Below are 16,200 nucleotides of genomic sequence, written 5' to 3'. Positions count from 1 at the left end.
TGTGTTCTTTTTAGATAAGGAATGTTGAAACCAATCAATGTTTAGACAACATGGGCCGCAAGGAAAATGAAAAAGTGGGAATATTTAACTGCCATGGCATGGGTGGAAACCAGGTAAGCACTTAACTTTCCTTTCTTTCTTTTTTTAAATTTGCTTCTTCCTTAAAGGGAAAGAAAACATTATTATAAGTGTGTATACCATGATTTATATGGTACAACCAATAATACCTTACTTTAGTAAATGAACAAGTATTCAAATCAAAAAAAAATTTTTTTTTTTTTGCCAGTCCTGGGCCTTGAACTTAGGGCCTGAGCACTGTCCCTGGCTACTTTTTGCTCAAGGTTAGCACTCTACCACTTGAGCCACAGCGCCACTTCTGGCCGTTTTCTATATATATGGTTCTGGGGAATCGAACTCAGGGCTTTATGTATATGAGGCAAGCACTCTTGCCACTAGGCCGTATTCCCAGCCCCTCGAATCAAAATCTTATCTGGCTATTTTATTGTCCAAATATTACTGATTGATTAATGAATGGATGGATAGTAGGGTTGAAACCCAGGGTTACATCCTTTGCTAGGGAGGCACTCCCCTACCTCATATATGCCTCCAGCTCTATTTTCTTGCCCAAATAACTTTTTTTCTGAATAATTACTTATTTATTGTAAAAGTGATGTGCAGAGGGGTTACAGTTTCATATGTAAGGCAGTGGGTACATGTCTTGTACAATTTGTTACCTCCTCCTTCATTTCCCCCCTCCCCCTCCTGAGAGCATTGCAAAATCAAATTGAATAGATACAAATTTCACCAAGGCTCCAGTTAATGAAGACATCCAAATATATTAGATGCAACTCATTGCATCATAATGAATAAAGAAAGAATGCAATCTGTAACAAACAACAAAATCAGAAAAAAATGCAATGTTTTTCCAATCATAAACATTATTTTTGGTAGATCGCACACATATCACAGTTTCTAGATCTCTTTGAATTTCAGTAAAAATTTTAAATGTATGGGTCAACACTATAGTCTACCTACAGTTCTAGGATAATGTTTCTAAGCTATGGTGCAATTATGTAGCAGAAATACATGAGAACATTACAAGGATTCTATGCTGTCTAGAAGCACTGGCAAGTTGCTCTTTGAGGGCCTCCCAGAGGCTGCTTGTTGGTGAGTTTTTAGGGTTAAGCAACCTCGTTATCATGGTAGCAAGTAGAGTTTTTGGAATTTTGAGAGGTAGAATCCGAATTTCTGGAGATTGTAACAACAGAACAGAGATAGCTGATCCTCTGATGACATCCTGTTTACAGATTTGTTAGGAACAAATCACTGAGTTCTCCCTGACCCCTACCCCTACCCCTCACCACCAGAATAATTTTACCCAGTACATGTCAACATGTCAACAGGAATACATGTTAATTCTACAACTTTCAAACAAGAAAATGACCACATTTACTTTTGTCACATGGGGACATTGATTCAATGATTGTTAAAAAATAGTTTCTCCTTTTAAATAAAACAAAAAATTCTAAGTAGTGTCTCAATCTAAATGATTTCTGATGAATTCATCTGGATAATACAAAAAACTTAACTATCAGCATATTAACTTGTATAGAGGCTTAATTTTCCTGTGCAATAGAAGTCTGAAAGTAGTAATGACATTTAATTAGGTTTCAATACTTCCACTTAAAAGGAAATAAACTGAAACCTTCTATCTTTCTGCTCTCTAATCCTTAAATTAGCTTCTTATTTCTTTATTGTCAAAGTGAAGTACAGAGGGGTTACAGTTTCATACCTAAGGCAGTGAGTACATTTCTTATCCAACTTGTTACATCCTTCCTCATTTTCTGCCTTCTCCTCCCCATTTCCCTCTCCCCCAATAAGTTGTACAGTTGGTTTACACCATATAGTTTTGTAAGTGTTGCTGTTGAGTTGGTTTGTCTTTTTATCACCTTTCTCTTGATTTTGGTATTCCCTTCACCTTCCCTAGTTCCAATACACATATATACAATATCCAGGGTGCTAAAATCAGTTACAGTGATCAGCTGGTCAGAAAAGGACTGATGAAACATCTGCTCTCATGTCTATATTCAAACTAAAGAGAATTTAGTATAGAGAAAACCTGTTAAATGACTTTCTCCATGATAGTTAAAAACAAGTTTCTTGAACACCCTGTTAATGAGGAAAGGACTGAACTGGTGGTCAATGGCTCATATCTATAATCCTAGCTAGAGATCTGAGGATCTGAGTTTGAAGCCAGCCCAGGGATGGAAATTCCAAGAAACCCTATCCTCTGGTTGACTACCAAAAAATCTAGAAGAACTGTGGCTTAAGTGCTAGAGCACTAACTTTTAGCACAAATGCTCTGGGAGGGTATCGAGGCAGACATCAAGCCTTAGTACCCACATACAGACACAAAGAAAGAAAAGAAAGAAAAATGAAGGAAAGGAGGGAGAAAGCAAGGAAAATGAAGGAAGAAAGGAAGGAAGGAAGGAAGGAAGGAAGGAAGGAAGGAAAGGAAGGAAGGAAGGAAGGAAGGGAGGGAGGGAAGAAGGGAAAAAGAACTGAGTAGTTTGCCTCTTCCATAAAAATGCTTTCCAAGTCTCTTTTATCACAGGTGTTGAGAGATTATTCAAACATGAATTTATGGCATATTGATAATAATTACAACAGTGGTATAACTCTTGTCTCAGTAATGTAGGGTTCATATCACTTGGCATCATCTTATGTAATCATATGGTGTAGCTATTGGGGCATTTTGATTTTCTACCATGACTAGCCTAATCAGGTACTAGCTATTTCCTATGAGGGACACCATACAGTTTACATTTCTTTGGGTCTGGGTCTTCACCTTTTGTATTTTTTATTTTTTTCTTGTCTGTTTGTTTGATTGTTTTGTTTAGTGCTGTTTCTCTTGTATTCCCTTCCTGTGGATGTATCCCCGCTATCACTATATCTCATCTGAATATGCTGGATACTGTTTATATGGGTATTAGAACTGGGGAAGGAAAAGGGAATATCAAAATTGAGAGACAAAGGACAAAAAGGCAAACCATTCCAAAAGCAATATTTACAAAACCACTTGGTGCAAATCAACTGCACAATTCTTGGGGGGAGAAGGAAAAGGGGGAGGGGGAAGTTGGGGGAAAATAAGGGTGGAGGTAACAAGTTGACAAGAAATGTACTCACTGCCTTACATATGAATCTGTAACCCCTCTGTACCACACTTTGACAATAAAGAAAAAAGATTAGTGAAAAATAATATTCATAAAAAGTGAATTTATAATCTCGTAATCTATATCAACTGATTATGGGGGGCATCAGATAATCATGATGACATATAGAATTCAACAAAGAATTATTTATGCTATCACTTTAATTATAATGCAGATCAAAATGAGAGAAAAACATATCCCATATAAAATTATTCACAGATTTTCTAAGATGGCAAGGTTACCAATAAAAAGGATGCAATCAGAGATTCATATTTGTCAAAATTATGTCATAGGCCTAGATTATTAATATTAACAATTGCTTTGCTCTTCTATTAGTATTTAAAAATATACAAATATCTCACTCTGGTGCTCACTCCTTTCTGTTAGGGGCTGCATTTTACTCCTATCTTCATCTTCAGCACCTAACATGTTCATTGCCTCTGATAACCACCTAAGTAAATAGATAAGAACTGCATGGTCTGAACAGTGCAACTGTAACTTAGTGGCATGTAGATATTTCCCAGGAATCATTTTAGCTTCTGTTGTCATAGTAACCCAAAGTATGTGAGCATAACAATATCAGAGATTCATAAAAATGTGAATAAACAGTAAACAAAATCACATTGTCACATATCTATATATCTATACCTATATCTATATTTATATCATCATAGATATTCACATCAATATTTTTCTAATACTTATTTAATGTTCACAAATATATATGTACAAGAAATTTTGCAGCCTTCTTTGTTTTAAAGCAGACAGTAGAAACAATTAAATATTTGTCAAAACACACTGGATTTTAAAATTATCACCAGGACAATATAAATTATATAGATCTCTAGATAGTCACATGGTTAGATCAAAGGAGAATATTCATAGGAGTAGATCACAAAGGCTAAAAAGCTATATGCATAGGATCACATAAAATAATATTTTATGAAATGAACTTCAAGAAAGGGAAACCTGATTGTGCTGGTAGTTTTAGTGTGCCCAGCAAAATCCCACATACATTCCTCACTGAAATAGAGAAAACAATCCATAAATTCATATGGAACAGCAAAAGACCTAGAATAGCCAAAGCAATTCTAGGCAAAAGAAGCATTGCAGGAGGAATCACAATACCAGATTTCATAACAAAAACAGCCTGGTACTGGCATAAAAACAGACCTGAAGACCAATGGAATAGGATAGAAGACCCTGAAATAAAGCCGCATAGTTACAGTCAGCTGATATTTGACAAAAGAGCTAAAGACATACAATAGAAAAAACATAGCCTCTTCAACTACTTGTGCTTGGAAAACTGGGCAGCCACATGTAGAAGACTCAAAGTGGATCCTAGCCTATCACCTTGCACCAAGATCAACTCAAAATGGATTAACGACCTCAATGTCAGACCTGAAACTCTGAAACTACTGAAGGACAGAGCAGTAGAGACGCTAGAACTTATAGGCACAGGTAGGAACTTCCTGAACAGAGTTGGAGGGGCCCAATAGATAGAGGAGAGACTTGACAAATGTGACTACTACAAAATAAAAAGTTTCTGCACAGCTAAAGTCATAGCCTCTACACTAGAAAAATAGCCACCCATATGGGAAAGGAGCTTCACCAGCAAAGCAACAGACAAAGGCCTAATATCCATCATCTATAGAGAACTCAAGAAACTAACCCCCTCCAAACCCAGTAAACCAAATATTAAATGGGTAAAGTAGCTGAAGAGAGACTTCACAGGAGAAGAAATAAAAATGGCAAAGAAACATAGGAAATGTTCAACATCCCTTGCAGTAAAGGAAATGCAAATTAAAACAACACTGAGATACCACCTCACTCCAGTTAGAATGGCCTATGCTCTGAACTCAGGCAACAACAAATGCTGGAGGGGATGTGGGGAAAGAGGAACCCTTCTCCATTGTTGGTGGGAGTACAAATTAGTACAACCACTTTGGAGAACAGTATGGAGGTTCCTCAGAAAGCTCGGTATCGACATACTCTGTGACCCAGCCATACGACTCCTAGGCATCTATCCTGAACAACAGATCTCATGATACCATAAAGACATCTGCATATCCATGTTTATTGCTGCACAATTCACAATAGCCAAAATATGGAAACAACCCAGATGACCCACTACAGATGAATGGATCAAAAAAATGTGGTACCTGTACACAATGGAATACTACATAACAATTAGAAATGATAAAATATTGGTATTCGCAAGGAAATGGTCAGAGCTTGAACAAATAATGTTGAGCGAGACAATTCTATAATACATAGAACAAAGGTGCATGGTCTCCTGGATATATGACTGCCGGGGGTGTGGAGAGGAGGAGAGGTGGCCAGTACAGACCAGGTCTGCAAAATAACAAACTTCTTTTCAAATGGTATTTCCACATGTTTGGGTCAGCGACTTTACATTATGTATCTAAAACCAAACAACTACTAAACAAACATAAAAAGGTCTAGGATAGACCTATCAGTGGATCATAAAAGCTCAACAGCTATGTACACATGATTATATAAGAAAAGAAAAGAAAGGAAAAAAAACCCTTCTGTTGTTTATACGTTTGTTGTCCTTTCCTTTAGTCTTGTTTGCTAATTTATTTGTCTTTGAGAAGGATAAGGGGAACACAGAAAAGGTGGGACAAAGGGTAGATAAATGCAGCAATTGTACTCACTAGACACTATGTGGAAAAAGATATATTATACAACTTGTGAGTGTGGGGTGGGAGGCGGGGTGGAAACTGAGAGTAAAGGAATAGGTTACATGGTCCAAAAAGAAATTTACTCATTACCTGAATTACATAATTCAACTTTTTTTTTTGGTGGTTGTTGTTTTTTGCCAGTCCTGGGGCTTGGACTCAGGACCTGAGCATTGTCCCTGGCTTCTTTCAGCTCAAGGCTAGCACTCTGCTACTTGAGCAACAGCGCTACTTCTGGCCGTTTTCTATACATGTTGTGCTGGGGAATTCAACCCAGGGCTTCATGTATATGAGGCAAGCAAAATTGCCATTAGGCCATATTACCAGCCCCATAATTCTAACACTTCTGTACATCATCTCTACTATAACAATAAAATACAATTCTTTTTTACAAACCTTCCATACTTCCTTCAGTGTTGATTAGCTAATAACAACATGCTACGTGTGTTGTTCATCTACATCATATCATGAAAAATCTATACCATTGCGTAAAATCCTATTAACTGTGATATCTGCTTTGCTTCATTTCAGTATTATTAGTCTAATTAATATAAAGGGACTTCCTTAAGTTTTTGTCTTGCTCAGTTTACAAAAGAATAGTTTAATTCCCAGGCCAACTCTTTAAGTTTTTATTGATGTTCTTTTATGTTACCATGGCAGCAACATCTATTTGTATATTTATCTAGATTTGCACTTTTACAAGTAGCCCTTGGTCCATAGACACTCAAATTCTCCCACTTGCTTTTGCGCAAAAGTCCTAAAAATGCTAACATCATCTTTGAATCAAATACATTCTAAAAGAAAACACTTCTAAAGCCAAACACTTGTTCACAAGTATATTTTATCTGTTTCTCCTTAGGAAGCAGGACTCTTTGCCTTGTTTTCCTTAGAGGCATTAGGAAAAACATTTTAGTATTTCAGGACTTTAAAAAAAATAATTTCCTTAAAATTCAAATAACAGCAAGTGTAAAGTTGAATTGATAGATTTTTTTCCTCCTGCAGAAATACTGTGAAAACCAGCCAACGGTAGAGAGTTTTTACTGAATTTGACACTTGATCACACCAAAATACTCTTTTTAAAACCTTATCAGATGATCTGTTTCAAAGGCTAATAATTGGTGGTGTGGTGGCTCTTGCTAGTAATCCTGGCTGCTCAAAAGGGTGAGATCTGAGGATTGTGGTCTAAAGCCAGTCAAGGCAGGGATTTATATCTCCAATTGACCAAGAAAAGTCACAAATGGAGCGCTATTGGCAGAGCACCAGCCTTGAGTATGAAAATTTAGAAACTGTGCGGAGGACCTGTTTCAAGCCTCAGAACCAGGGCCGCCCTCCACATCCTCACCCCCCCCCCCCAAAAAAAAAATAAGAAAAGAAAAAAGAGAAGAAAAAGAAGAATGACTCTTCATTCTCTCTCTCTTTTTTTTTTCTTGAAATGCTTTCTTTTCCTTAGTAACATTGTATGGAGCATTAAACACTTTCAGAAGAGCTAGAACAAAGGGAAATTTAGCATGTTTTGACCAGTGGAAAGCACTTAAATTACTGATAGAAACTATCTTACTAAAAGTGAGTGAATGATCTTCTCCATTTCTCCAGAGGATGTAAATTCCTGGAAGCAGTTCTGCATGGTTTTTTCCCCCTCCCCAACCACGCAATGGATTCTGGAATATATTACTAATTAAGTTCTTTCGGTTTTGACAGGCATCCGTATTCATCTGTCACTAAAATGATTTTTATTTTCTTCCCTTTTAATAGCCATCCAAATTTTATTTCTTATATATAGATTTCACTCCTAATAAAATATTGGTCATCAAATTCTGAAGCTTATTGATACAAATGTCTCTCTTCTCTTATATTCTCTTTATATCAAGCATCTCTTGCACGTTCTTTCATCTGTCTGGTTAAAATACCTATCACCTGTGCGCTGGTTGCTCACTTCTATAATCCTAGCCATGTAGGAGGCTGAGATCTGATGATCACAGTTGGAAGCTAGCCCAGGCAGGAATGTCCATGAGACTCTTATCTCCAACTAATCACCAAGAAAAGGAGAAGTGACACTGTGGCTCAATGTTTTTGAGTGAAAAAGCGCGGAGATAGAGCCCAGGCCCTGAGTTCAATCCTCACGACCACCTCCACCAACAAAAAAAGAAGCCCCCCCCCCAAAAAAAACCTAAAAAATAACGTTACCATCAATTATTATATATAACTCTATAGTATGGCTATATCAGCATACTATATCACTCATACTATCTTACATTCAAAATCCCCAGCATTTTTTTACTGCTCAAAGAATAAAGTCCAGACTTCTTGATATTATATACAAAACTCAAAGTTTCATAACCATCAGACTTTCCAGCTTCATCAACCTTGATGTTCCTTGTGCTAAAGATTTAGAGGTGATAATTTAACATTCAGTGCATGGTCTAAGCATTTTAAAATCTCTAATACTCACTTATAATACTTTCAAATCATGCTATTGTTTCCATCCTTCTGTACTTCAGTACTTGCAAATGATTCCTATTCTGTTGGCTATTCTTTTGCTAGCAGATTTTTTACTCTGTACAAGACATGTTTTCAATTGATAAACCATAATTTATTTGATATCTCATTATTTAATATACAAGATGATTCTCAAATTGTTATCTAGAGAAAGCTCAATATTTTTATACTTGAAATTTGGTGGATATCCATACTTATTCTTTCAGAACTAAGCTATAAATCATTCTGTGAAATCAAAAGCTATACATTATAAAGCCTTTTATTATTTAGACAAAATGAAGTTTATGAAGTTTCATCAATTTTATGGCAACAGTTGCTTGAGGAAAGAAAGCTAAAGGAAGGGCAATGAACTTTATCCTGCCTTTGCTTGGGATGAGTTCAGTGGAAACCTTGAGAGTTTAGGAGAACAAATGAAGGGGAGAAGCCAGTTTAAAGTCAGTTAGATTCCAAAAGTCATTTATTTTTACTTTATTTACATATATTCCCAACTACAGCCCCTAGGGTTGTAATCAAAGTACCCAGTCCTAATGCTAAACTCATTTTTCTTTTCAGCTCTGGCAACAAAGTATTTTCTATTTTGCTTAAATCATATTTGTAGCAGGATCAATTTTATCTCATTCAATACATATTTCTAGTAGTGTCTGTGCATAGAAGAAATTAAAAAGTTACCATTTAAGAAACTAGTGTTGTAAATTTCAAATTCTGGTTTTACTTATGTGTTAGCTAGGATTTGAATGGGCTAAATAATCTGTCATGTACAGAACCTGTATCATGAATGTTGCAAATATTTTCTGACTTTGACATTTTGTTTAGAATTAATTTTCATATATAAACTTTTAAAGAGGTTCTGTATTCCACTCAATGATTTCTTTTGTGCCTTATCTTTTGGATATAGAAATACTGTTCTTATTTTTAAATAATGCTTTTAAGTACCATTTACATCACCCTAAAGGAGTGAATATCAAAATTAGTCATTTTCTGTCTTATTGGACATATAGTATTGGCATAAATTTTAATTTTAGTGTGCATAAAATATATTTATAATTCACTACAAATTACAATAGGATAATATTTATTAAATAATCATTTTACTTTGAAATCAACTATTAGTGTAAAGATCATGAATGCTTAATAAGTGTTTCTCATTGAATTGAAACACCTCTTTAGTCAAAAAGGAAACAAAGTAACCCTCATATACACTGTAGTTCTGACTTTTAAATTCAAACATGTAAACTAATGCAAAATATTCATATTTTAGAAAATGCACTTGTAATGTTTTTCTTCCCCCAGAGGCACTCATTTTGTGAGAGCTAAAATGTACATGAAAACATTTTATATAATTTATTACAGTGAATGAATCCTAGACATTTTTCAAGATAGCAAGCTTAGGGGGAACTTATGCTAGACATTTATTAAAACCTTGTTTCCTGCAAGGTAAAGAAGAGACCATCCAGGTAGTAGCTATGTTTTTCTAGGAATTTCTATTCCTCATCTAAAATTCAATTATTTATACCTAAGAAGAATCTAACCTTATGATAGAGATATTAAAAATTCTGAGAGTAAACAGTTTCTCTTTTCAGAAGCACTCCTAGAGAAAGCTTACTTTAGTAATGCATTCCAATGTCAGATTGTAATGAATACATTCATTAAACAGATACATATTTATTTTAAAGTTTGAATTTTTATAAGTGCTATAATTACTGAGAAGCTATTTCAACAGTAATTGTTCCCCATTTAAGGAGTTTGTGCAGTGGAATTAAAACTTACGAGGGATTTCAAAAGTCAATTTGCAAGTGAAATTAAATAGCCTATGAGGACAGATAACTGAATATCTACCATTCATTGAATGTTTAAATGAATTGGCTATATGAAAGCCAGAAGCAAGCAGGCTTATCACAACTTTTATATAAATAGGAAAATTTCCAAAAACCTTTCCATCAAGTGTACAGCAGCAAGAGCTCTGATCTTTTTGGCTTCATGCCCCAAGCAGTAGATCTAACATAGGCTAGGGTGGAACCTGGCACCGGTGACTCATACCTTTAATCCTAGTTATTCAGGAGCTTGAGATCTGAGAGGTGAGGTTTGAAGCTAGCCTGAGGAAGCAAAGTCTGTGAGACTCTTATCTCCAATTAATACCTCCCTCAAAAAAAAAAAAAAATGAAGCTGGAACTTGGGGAAGTGAGTGTGCTAGCCTTGAACCAAAAAGCTCAGAGACAGAACACAAGCCCTGAGTTCAGGCCCCAGGAGTGGCACCAAAAAAAGAAAAGAAAAAAAAAGGGATAATGATATACTAAAAGATACACTTTTTAGTCAGGGAGTGATGCTCTGTCAATTGAGTGGATAGTAAAAATCAGAAATATATTGCTTATAGTTTTAGAAGCTGAGAATTGCATGATCCAGATTCCAGTAGGTTCATTGTATTCCATGATCCAGATCCAGTAAATTCATTGTCTGATGTGAGCTTGTTCTCTGGTTCATGGATTTACATTTTTGGCCACGTCTTTACATGATATAAGGGACAAGCTAGTTTTCTATTGTCCCTCCTCTTTGTCTCTGTCTTTGTTTCTCTCTCTTTCTCTCTATCTCATCCTGGGATTGAACTCAAGGCCTTGCCACTGTCCCTGACCCTCTGTGCTCAAGGCTAGTGCTCTACCACTTGAGCCACAACTCAAATGGTCAACTTTTGGTGGTTAATTGGAGATAAGAGTTTCATGGACATCCTTGCCTAGGATAGCCTCTTGAGTAGCTAGGATTACAGGTGTGAGCCACTGGCACTCAGCTTTATAGTCTCTTTTATAAGCAGCTTTGCTCTACTCAGGAGATCTGCTCCCTTATGACCTAATCATTTCCTAAATGTCAAATTTCTAATACTATTACACTGAGAGTGTATTTCAACACATCAGTTCAGGAGCTGGCCACAAATATTTTGATGCTAGTAAACCAAACTTTCCTCAATTATTAATTCAAGAAAAATTTGGTTATCTTAGAGTATATACATTGAAAATATTATGCAACATTATTGGAGGAAAATATCTCAGAAAGACACATTTCTTGTTGACTCAGATGCTCAGGGGTCATGGGATTTCTATTTTTAATCCTTCAAAGCAAAAATCCATCTCCTTCCAAATAGATTCCAGGAAGACTTGCTGTCATGGATTAATTAGACATCAACAAAGCCATAGGATAGGTGAATGTGTCTGTGAGTCTATCCTACCTATCATGCCACTGCCATTCTAGGTTGTTCACATAACACTTTCCTTGGAAACCGATCCACCTACATTTATGTAAATGAACATTCCAAAGTATTATCAGTTGTTAGTCTTCTATTCATTGATACAAACTGATGGAATGCGCATTCCTACTTGAATGAGCAAATGCTTCTTCAAAACCAATGTGCTTCATCTTTTATCCAAAGACTTTTGGTCCTACAATCACTCCATTATTTATATTTTTCCTTCTCATATTTTATTTCTTCCTCTCTTCCCTAAAATAGAAAGACTTGCAAATTTGTTCCCCTAATTCTTTTATATATTTGTTTCTCTTCTTCCATTAATAATTGTCCTTTTGAAGTCTGGCCTCTGCCTCATAATTGATTTACTGCAGTAGTTTTTAGTGTAGTTTCTACATAGTTCCAACCTGTCTTCATCTCACATATGTACGTATTTGTTGATGAGCTAATGACTTCTTGTAAAAGAAAATCACTCCTGTCTGAGAATACATACATGCAAACAAAAAGGCATATAAGAAAAATCTTTGAAGACTTATCAGTTATTTCAAGATAAGTTAATAGTATTTACTGTGAAAGTTCTGCACTATCTGATCACACCTTCTCTTTGTTACTTTAATCTCTTGTTGCATAAGCATGCAGTCTTTTCTGCTCCCTCTATATTGACACTGACTACACTTTATAAATTCTGTTTTTGTCTACACTTTTCTAACCTAAATTTTATCCTTATAGTGCTGTCTAGAACCACCCTCTTTTTTCCTAGTGTTATACTTCCTGTTGTTTAATATAAATATATTTTCTTCTGTGGAACATACAGCTCTAAAAACAATCTGTATTTAGTTATTCTTATACAATTTCTCAATTTATCTTATTCTTATCCTATATTGTCATCCAATTAGGCATGTATGTATATATGTATTCCTGTGGGTATGTATGTCTCATCTACAGACAATAACCACTTCTTGAAAGGAAAAAAAAAATCAGCTCAGTCCTTTAAAATGAACTATAGAAATAGCTTATTAAAGAATAGATAGTACAGGAAAATCAATGAAACTGCAGATCATCATGTTAAGCAAAATAAACCAGACTTGGAAAGGCAGATGTATACAAGTTTTTCATGAGCAGAATGTAGCTTTTAACAACAAACATGAATGTAGATGAGGAAAGAAATTGGGCTATCAGGAAAAGGCAAGGGAGAAATAAGAGAGTAGAGTAATAATGAATATAACAGCTTATTATACAAAGTTACAAAATTGTCATATTGAAACTACTGTTTTATACATTTAATTTAAAATGAAACTATTTAAAAAGGAAGAAAGAACAAGTTGGCAAACGCATATGAAAATTTCAGGGTTGTTTGGGAACTTACTGCCATAGATACAGCTTCATGTTTTGGGTGGGAAACAGTAAAAGTGTCCATATGGAAATGCTTGGACATGCTGGTATCATGAGAACTTGTGATGATTAACTAATATGACCAAAACTTTTCTTAAGATGAGATTATGGTGGGAATCTTGACATGGAGAGATATCCTTGGTCACCTTGAGGGCACCAAGTGTGATCATGTGCATCTCTATTAGGTAAATCTGGGCAAAGGCAGATCTTGCACACTCAGAAGAGAAACCAATGTAGCCATCATGGAGGCAGAGCAAGAAGGGAAGTGACTTTCAACCAGGTGTGGTAAGAATCACTGGATACTGTAAGAGGAAGGATAGATTCTCTCTAGAGCCTCAGCTGAGGGAAATGTTTCCTGCTGGTAGCTTGATTTCCACCTGTTCAAACTGATTTTGAATTCCTGACCTTTGAAAATGTGAGGAATTACATTTCTCTTATTTTAAGCTATGAATTCTGTAGTAATTATTTTAGCAGCCATAGGAAATTAATGTAGGTGCTCACACACACTTCATAAATAATTGAATTCGCTGCTCATAAACAATTCATGCCTTTGAAAAGAGGTCTAAGAACATAAGCCTTTCTCATAGAGGCGCGTTATTTCATCTTGTCACTTCAAGAAATGAGGTGAGTAGGCCAGGCACAGTGGCACACACATATAATCCCAATTGTTCAGGAAGTGAAGGTAGTTCAATCACTGTTTTCTCATAGCTGTGGCCAAAAACACTAGACCCTCTCTAAAACACAATAAAAGCAAAAGGAATCTGGGAGAAAGGTTAGTAGTTTGCCTAGCAAACAGGAGCCCTGAGTACTTGCATCAGTATCAAAAGAAAAAATATAATGATAAACAGAAAGCCTCTAAGTGATACTTGTTCCTCAGGATATTTTACTCATAGAATGTTTGTTTTGGGAGATTTTATCTTGATTTTTTTCCCATTCTTGTTGCTCTTTTAGTCACCATAATATCCTATATGAACAGAAAGAAAAATTATAAAATAAATAAAATCCTTAAACAATGATCTCCAGTTAATTGTTAATATGTTATACAGAGAATCATTTAAGAAATCATTGAGAATAAGCAAATAGTAAACATTTTTTTCTTAATTTAAGAAAAAATATACAAGAGCATCTATGCAAGCCTGGAATTGATTAAAAATTGCACTTTCTGCTTTTTCTAAATCAGATTCTGTACAATTTTGCCTGTTCAGAGGGGTTTTTTTTTTTTGTCTTAGATGGGAAAATCTGTTCGACTTCCATTTTTTTCTGATCAGAGTTACTCAATTTCTGAAGTGTTTTTCTTTACCATTTCCTTTAAAATTAGCATTAGAATTGGTCATTTTAAAGATTCATCTTTTCTTCTAAATATTAGAAAGCAAAGATATTTGTTTCTATATAATAGTACTTGTTACCTACCACAACAAATGTAATTTTAAGAAAGAAAAGCTAGTGGCAAAAAATGCCAAATTTACATGGAAGTGACATATAAGTAAGACACAACTTTGGTTTTTGTACTTTCTAGCTATAAGTTGGTTATATGATCCCTTATGTAAATAAACAATATAAAAACAATCCAGTATCTGTAAAGTTCAAATATTTCTGGGATAATATAAATTCCTACTATGATTCTTGATGAGTAGGGCAGTGCATGGAAAGAAGCTGTGTAAGCAACGAGATATTGGGCTAGATGGAATTTGAAGGGGCAGACAGTCTTTAGCAAGTCCCTCGGGAAATGGTGAGGAAGCTATGATGTGCATATGCCTACAAAAGGAGAAAAGAAAGGCTCTGTTGATTAGGTAGTTCTGTGAAGATCATCACCGTTATCATCACCCAAACTTCAAGGAACTTAAAGCTAAATTATATTGCATTTCTATAAGATAAGCCTTTTAAAGTAGACCCTTACTTATTTTTATTTTATTAGTGGAATTCCCAGAATGTTTTTTGAAATCTTCCTTACCACGTACTTTTGCTGAGGCAGAAGCTGGCTTACTACAGCAAATTAGTAAGCTCCTTGTCACATAAACATGTACTTAAAAATGCCATGTTTGCAGGGGAAAGGTCTTGATGTACTGAAGGGGTGTGTGTGTGTGTGTGTGTGTGTGTGTGTGTGTGTGTGTGTACATGCGCATGCCTGCACGTGCGAAGGTATTGAGGATTTGCTCTCTAATAGCTGAAAGGGCAGATAACCTATCAGAGCATGTACTAAATATCTTCACTGAAATTTGAATAATATTTTGCTATATATCATTTGTCCTACATCTTATTTCAAGAAGACACATTTTCTCCATTCACATTGTTCTGTGACTTGAGTTCCGTGTTTCACTCCACAGTACTCCATTGAGCCATACTTGAAGTGAGCCTACTTTGGTGAAAGGGTAGAGCATACAATAGCTCTTGGGTGGCAAAGCCATTCTGTAGTTTCATAGGAGTTGTGTGTTCTTTCTGGCCCTCGAGTTTGAATCTAATAAGTTCATGTGATTGAAGTAGATGGATACCAACTCTAAAATTTGTGATCTCTATTGTTGCATAAGTGAGAGCATCAGGACAAGACAGTTCAGAAAGCTTTGGTCATACAATAGGAAAACTGAATTTGGAAACTGTTCATTGAATGTATTTGGAAAAGCTCCCAGAACATATCGAGCAAGAAGCCAGTCACCAACACACACAGACTTAAAGAAAAAATCCTGTGAATTAAAAATTCGATATCTTATAAATAGCTTATAGAGTTAGCAAGAATAATATGAATGTAACCTTTTCATATAAGAAAGTTGATTGAAGATGATGATTATTGTCAAACAGAGCTTTTCCTACAATGGCTAAAAGCATCTTTTACTTGACTGGGTCTTGGGAAGAGTTATGTATCCCTTGAAAAATTGATAGATCTTTCTAAGTACAGTGGTTTATGCTTAAAATCTTAGGTACTGAGAATTAGAAAATTGGAAGGATTATAGTTCAAAACCAGCCTAGGCAAAAAGTTAGCAAACTGGAAGCACACATCAGCTACAGGAGAAACAGAAACAGAAGGGTATGTCTTGGACATCCCTGGAAAAAAAAGGACAGCCTATTTGTAAAATTAAAAAGGCAGAAAGGACTGGAATTGTGGCTCAAGTTGTAGAGGACATTCCTAACAAACCAAAGGATCTAAGTATAATCAAACAACAACAAAAAAGCTTTA

General features: G+C 35.4%; 1 protein-coding gene across 3 annotated transcripts in view; it reads left to right on the top strand.

Moving 5' to 3' along the window:
- Galnt13 (polypeptide N-acetylgalactosaminyltransferase 13) overlaps positions 1-16,200 on the top strand; it is a 500,698-nt gene that overhangs the window by 460,956 nt on the left and 23,542 nt on the right. For all 3 annotated transcript variants that reach the window (XM_048345453.1, XM_048345455.1, XM_048345454.1), the window contains exon 9: positions 15-113. In XM_048345453.1, the coding sequence (XP_048201410.1) occupies positions 15-113 (99 nt within the window). The remainder of the gene's footprint in view (positions 1-14; positions 114-16,200) is intronic.

The sequence above is a fragment of the Perognathus longimembris genome, chromosome 4 (assembly GCF_023159225.1).
Source record: "Perognathus longimembris pacificus isolate PPM17 chromosome 4, ASM2315922v1, whole genome shotgun sequence".
Classification (NCBI taxonomy): domain Eukaryota; kingdom Metazoa; phylum Chordata; class Mammalia; order Rodentia; family Heteromyidae; genus Perognathus; species Perognathus longimembris.
This window is presented reverse-complemented; position numbering and strand designations above follow the sequence as displayed.